The sequence below is a fragment of the Austrofundulus limnaeus genome, unplaced genomic scaffold (assembly GCF_001266775.1).
Source record: "Austrofundulus limnaeus strain Quisiro unplaced genomic scaffold, Austrofundulus_limnaeus-1.0 Scaffold6, whole genome shotgun sequence".
In the NCBI taxonomy this organism is placed as follows: domain Eukaryota; kingdom Metazoa; phylum Chordata; class Actinopteri; order Cyprinodontiformes; family Rivulidae; genus Austrofundulus; species Austrofundulus limnaeus.
Genome location: NW_013952408.1, coordinates 120,397 through 127,147, shown reverse-complemented (window position 1 = coordinate 127,147; position 6,751 = coordinate 120,397). Strand labels below are relative to the sequence as shown.

Sequence of the window (6,751 nt, the reverse complement as noted above, 5' to 3'; positions counted from 1 at the left end):
TATCAGGTCCACAAAACATGGGCATAGTAACAATATTTTTTATACTACATTTATCCATTTTAAATATAATAACCTCACTCCTTTGTAACAACTAAGGCAAAAATGTAATCAATTCAGAAAATCTTTTCAGGACCCAAACTTGATGGTTCGGGACCCAACTTTGGATCCCGACCCCAACTTTGGGAAACACTGTTCTAGAATATGTGTATTGCACATAGCATGTATTGCACAGTTTGTGTAGCAGGTTATTGCACAGGTAAGAGTAAGTAGTAGATTAGAGAACTATGGATTATTCCCTTAAAGTTAAAAGTCACCCATAAATTGTCCACTTAGATAATAAGACATTAAAAAATCAGATTGCCAGAAACATTTAAAGGTTATGTTCAAATTTAATTCGTGTGTTAGATAAACCTGAACATTAAAAAGAGACTAAACTCTTCCCACAGCATCTCTTTTTTTATGGAAGATTTTATGAACAAGGAAAACAAGAAGTAGCAAGAAAACAAATCTCTGGATGGGCACATCCATCTGACGTCATGAAGTGTTTTCAGACATCGTGACTCAACGATAGTCTGTGTTATTGTTATTTCTGATGATGAACAAGGTAAATAGAGTTTATTTACAGTGTGTTTGGGTGATTTAAGGTTGGATCAGACCAAATAAAACAATGATTTAAAAAATAGTGATTCTTGGTGTTAGCATTCCTGTTTTTATTTTCTCCAATCTGTGTTATTTGAACCACGTAATGATAATGCATGAGCATAAATGATGTAAAATATTAACACCTGTCTTTAATAAGAAAAGGTGAGTAATAATTGTTTTGCCCTTGTTTGCATCTGTTTGCCTGTTTACGGATAGGAAACAGATGCACATCAACAACGGGGTGACTTTTGAAGTCAAACCCCTTCCAAAATAGCCAGCACATCCACTAACTACTGACTACAACTTTAAAAGTTTAGCAGATACACATCAAAATGTTGGTGTGGTAGTAGCTGACACTGATCTTTGTTTAAAGTTTTGCCATTAATGATTTAGCGTTAGTTTTTATTTTTTATTTTTATTTTGCCAACACATTTTATAAATCACTACATTATTTTTTAAGATAAATTACCATTGGTTGTATCTCAACAACAGAAAGACTTTTGGTGGGATTTGAGTTCAAAATGACTACCACCGCTAATCAACATAAACCTACTGAAGGAAATTCTGTAACTGATCAACTAAATGTTAAATGTATTTTTATACTTTTCAATCATTGCAGCCAAATAGTTTAAAATGGAGAATGAGAATTAGTGTGTCTCATCGATGTGTTCTTTCTGTCTGCGTAAACAAAAGTTGGTCACGTTCTACGTCGGTCACACTTTCAGAGGTATAACCAGGAAGTGGCATATGTTAAAAGGTTGAATCATTGCAATATGAGTAGAAGTTTAGAAGTTCTTGTGTGCAGTCTCCTTACATTCAGCCTGGGACAGTCTGTTTTCATATTCAGATAAGACCAAGGTCATTTTGTTCGCAGGCCTGCAGGATGCTGTGTGCTGGATTTGATTGAAGAGAGATGAGAATAAAGACTTTTTAGACTCAATTGGTTTTCTGCTACATTATTCAGACGTCAATTTATTGATCACAAATTCCCTACACAACCTAAAATGTGCTATACAGTATATTTTACAGATATTGAGCTATGATTTGATGTGGTAGTAGCTGAGACTCATTCACAACTATGAGTGTTATTGCATCTCACTATATTATTTGGGACTACACTTTATGCCAAGGTTGTTTTTGTGGCATTTTTTAACATAAAATTATCTTATCAACAGGCAATATTTATTCCCTTAATACTTTTGGACTGTATTTTAGTTGTTTCAATTAATGTTTGCCTTCTGAAACATTTTTCTACATATACAAATACAGATATTTTGTTTAGTATTTTTTTCTTTCTTTTTTTTTTTAACTTATGCCTTTTTATGAAAGAGTAAGATTTGGTTTCAGAGCCAGAACAGAAATCGGTTTGTTTTGGTGGAAATTTTTCTCCCACACTGCACTTTGCTTGGTTCCCACTGAAAGCATGAATGTTTTATTCAGGTCTGTTCAAATAAATTAGACCACCAAAGGAAATAAGAAAGCTGGAAGCCCATTTCCCACCGAACATGACAGGTTAAGAATTTGCAAATAGATTTCTGCTGAGTACCCAGTTCCACTGTTTGCTGCTGGTTCAGCTTTTAAAAAAAACACTTGTTCTTCAATTTTATTACCTGTTTATTAAAGGTTAACATTCCTAAAAATTCAGAAGCAAACATTTCTGTTGTAAGAGGATGTTTCTCTGATTTAACACGAATGTGGCAAAAGTTATGTATGATTTGTCTTTTTTTTTCAGTTTATCCTATGCTTTGTTCCCTTTGGAAATCATCGCTTCACCTGGGAGCAGTGCAGAATGTTTTCCCACATTTTTTTGATTTAGTAAAACAGGAAAGCAGTGCTGCATGTTTTCCCAAGGTCTTGCTTGTTTACACGATTTATTTTTAGTATCATGTTAATCGAGAATATGCGCGCAGCTGCTTTGAAATGTTTCTTCCTGCATCCACTGCTTATCTGCTTCCTTAATGAAATCTCCCCTTCCCACCTTTTTTCTGGCATTTTCTCCTTTTCTTCCCCTTTCCTCCTCTGCTGCAGGTTACCCTACGCAGGCTACTTCGGGGGCGTTTCAGGACTCAGTAAAAAGCAGTTTCTGAAAATCAACGGGTTTCCAAACGAGTACTGGGGCTGGGGAGGGGAGGACGACGACATTTACAACAGGTGAGAGAGGGGAACTTACATATTGTGGTGCCCTTTTTTAAATTAAATTTAGACTCAACTGCTCGTCAAGATTACTAAAAGACATAAATGGTCATGTATCATTCAGGATTTCAGGCAGAACTGGATAAAAATGAAGCTTCCCAACTTGAAGTGACACTTCAGTTCTTCGTAGAAGAGATGATTTATTGTAGCTGTTCAGAGACGGAGAATAATTACCAAATAAATTAGCCTCTTGGAGAGGCTCAGTCAGCTATTAATGTCAGACTGAAGTTCTCTAAATGAGTTGTTGTGGATGGTGGCTAAAATTAAATCTGGAAGGGTAGTGGTTGTTTGACAGGTTGACAGAAAGATGAGTTACATCTGCGCCCAAGCATCAAAGCCTTTACAACACAGTCAGCTTAATGTATCTTCTCCTCATGTGGGCTCTTCGGACCTAAATTAGCCTCATTACCAGCTCGTTGTCGATGCTTTTGCTAAAAATATGCTCACGAAACTGAACAAGATAAAAGGTGCGTTTGCTCTGTGAGCACAGATTAGCTCAGGCCGTCACATGAACCAGCGAACAACGTCGCTCGAGTTTCCCTCAACGATTGATCTTAAATTAGCTTCAAAGCGAAGGTTTGTTTGTTTTTTTCAGCTGCATTTGCTTTCAGAGAACTGGGCTCAACTACACTCATTTTAAAGACGCACGGCTCGGCTCGACTCTGCGTGACGCCGCCACACAGATACGTTGTCACCTCGCTGTTTTCCTGTATTTGCTGTGTGTGTGCGTGTCGAGCTGTCGCCCTCACACTGCGAAGCTTTTCTTCTTCCTTTCAGAGTTCCAGCGTTAGGAGAAAACTGAAAATGGAGCGTTTGAGAAAACCTGTGTTTGAGTATGAAGAGAAAGATCTGAAAATTACAGTTTTTTGTTTTGTTTGTTTTGTTGTTTTTTTACAGATGTGATAAGAGATCTGTCTGTGGGTTCGCTGAGTGACAGAGTTGTGCTCTTATATGTCTGTAATAATGTGTCAACGATGACAGATAGAGGTAAACTGTGAACTTTTTATTGGATGAGAGCAGCAGCTATTAGATGCTGTAGATTTCCCTCGAGATAATCTCGACACTTCGGCTGAGCACTTTTAGCCACAATAAAACAAGAGATAATGTGGGCAGATATCTGAACGCTCAGATAAAAAAATGTTTTTAAACTTGAGATTAAAAGGTAAAAACTCAAAGTAGGCTTTTATTTTTTTTTCTGTTAGACCGTATATATGGAAGTATCACACTGACTTAAAACCAACAGGCTATCAGTCACTCTGAGTATTAATGATCTATTTAAACTGTATTGAAGAACACTTAATAGGAACTGAAGTTAGAATCATTAGGAAAAACTTTAACAGTGTAACATATTCTATCTAACTGACCATTTGGACCATTGAGTCAAAAACACAGCATGAACCTTAATGTAAAATCTCACTGGACCGCGACAAGCCGCCAAACGGCATCCATTCTCCGGATTTTCTTAAGACTTTCTTGGGGTTCTCAATTTTCTTGTTTGAGTTGCAGACGCTCGCAGACTTATCGGCTCCTCAATTTTGTCACGAGCAAGAGTGCTGTAGCTGTTCTTTAAAATTATATCCAGATAATAAAAAAAAAAACACTGACAATAAAGAACAATTGTTTAAATGCACCTTTTTTCAAACCTAACAAATTTAAATTGGTGTCAAACGTTTGTGCAGCGAAAATATTTGTAGTTGCCGCAATCATTTTAAAAGATGTTAATAAATGGTTTCCAGAGGTCATTAGAGGTCAACTCGACCTAAAACCAACACCCCATATCTTCATCACAAGCCAGGACAAATGTTTGACACCAATTTTGTTTGATTTGAGGGGGGTTCACTCAGGTTTTAAAAACCTCCAGTAGCTTAAAAATTAATTTAGGTGTGGCTGCCAGGGTGGGTACCAAGCTGGTATGATGTGGGCGCAGGTGGGCAACAAAACACCTGAACAGCACTTGATAAATAAATGATAATATTGTACTCAACATTAAATACAGTTTCACAGAAAGCAATGATTCGATTCTATAGTACGACTTACTCAGATTAGCTTTGCAGAGATTCAGTGGAGTGCTGGGTGATGGGTAAATGAGGACACGTATTGAGTTGTGAAGTGCTTTAAGTGGGCTTGTTGGCTAGAAAGGTGCTATATAAGTACAGTCCATTCACCATCGTACTGTAGTTCTGACATTTAATATAAATAAGTCACATACATTAATGATCTTAAACTCACTGTTAGTTCAGCTGCTGTCAACATGTTATGAATGAAAGTGAGGGGGAAAACTGCAAGGTTTGATTTTCCAGCTTTGTAGTTGAACTAAAAAGCATTGAAGCTCTTTATTTAGTGTCTCTGGACTCACTCAAAGAATCAGAGGAAAATGGGTGGCAACATAAAAGAGCAAAATCTGACATCTGAATTCATGGTGGCGGCGAAGCCTGCCTCCAGTTCTCCCTCTGTTGCTGCGCGGAGGCAGAGTTCACGGGTTTGAACCGTTCGAGCGGCTGATGTGTCCACCAGCCTCCATCTGTCCTCGCTTTCTGAAATCTGCTCCAGATCAACTAAATGACTAAATTGCTCTTTTACGCTTTCTGCTCTCATCTTCGGCACCTTCGCATCCCCTCTGCTTGTCCTTGCCTCCAGCCCTCCAGCCATCTACATCTTTACATCTCAAATTCTTGTTTCCCTCAAGCAGTTTCCTTTTTTCTGCTGGTTTTGATGTTGCAGAGCATGGCTGCCGCTTGAAATGATGCAGTTTCAGCCAGTCTGGTGGGGAAATGGTCCCTGCTGCTCGGTGTGGCTTCAGTCTGCGCCACAAAGGACACCAGCCACTTCCACAACTTCTCCCTAATGCAACCCTTAGCTGAAAGTTGGTGGATGTCTCTAACAACAAACTGTTGTCAGTGAGAGTGATGCAAGCATCTAAATATATTTAGATCAATGCTTAAAGTGATCCACGATTAGTTGCAACATTAGACTTTATTTGATAAACATTTATTTTAACTGTAAAATAAAGACTGTAGAAATACTGTAGGCTGTTTAGTTTTGTAAATTTTTAAAAATATATTTTAACATGGACGGAGCCATTTTATTTACACACAAAGCATTCTGGGTAAATGATGACGTGGATAGGTCCTCGGTGTGAGTGAACTATATCCACCCTGAACGTTAATCTTGGACAATATCTGACGATCGACTCTTTTAAACAGTAAAGAGTTGCTATTACTTAATCACACACTCTAAATACAAAGACTTTAACAGAATTTAAAGCTTTTACCATCATTACATCGTTAGTTTGTTTGTTTAGGACACATGTTGGGAATCAAATCCTAATAAGCCATAAACAGTCATATTTATAGCTGATTATGAAATTTGAATGAATTTAGTTTAACCCATTGGTCTGTCCCTCTGTAGGGAAGCTTTAGCTGCATTGGAGCGCTAGCGGTAGCTATTGGCTGTGTCCAAAACGGCAGGACGGGTCCTCCGAAGGTCGAATTTGTCAGCCGCATACAGTACGTCACAGCGCCGCGACGAAGGCCATCCAAAACCGAAGACTCCTCCGATGCAGGTGACAAATACGTCCTTCCTTTGGCCCAAATCGAAGGACAGGTCCGATGGATCCTTGCCGGCCCAGCGTATCCCATAATGCATTGCGGCCCGACCAGAGGTTTTTTTAATGCTAGTAATGGCGGATGAAGCGAGAGAAAAGAATACGTTTTAAATAAAAATATGGTGATATAAAAATAAAAAAAATTAGTGGTTGTAATTCTAATACTTTTATCATTTGTATGGACATGTTTTTAAATATAATTTTTTCGTCATAAAAACACGAAATAAACATGAACCTACAGCGGGTCAATTAGTTCTTCAAATGATACCTTTAAGTTAATTTTATTGTTTTGTGATATTAATAATGCTAATG

At 37.8% G+C, this 6,751-nt stretch overlaps 1 protein-coding gene across 3 annotated transcripts in view; it reads left to right on the top strand.

The window, feature by feature from the left end:
• b4galt2 (UDP-Gal:betaGlcNAc beta 1,4- galactosyltransferase, polypeptide 2) overlaps positions 1 to 6,751 on the top strand; it is a 155,376-nt gene that overhangs the window by 132,803 nt on the left and 15,822 nt on the right. For all 3 annotated transcript variants that reach the window (XM_014029023.1, XM_014029007.1, XM_014029014.1), the window contains one exon: positions 2,671 to 2,793. In XM_014029023.1, coding sequence (XP_013884477.1) covers positions 2,671 to 2,793 — 123 coding nt within the window. The remainder of the gene's footprint in view (positions 1 to 2,670; positions 2,794 to 6,751) is intronic.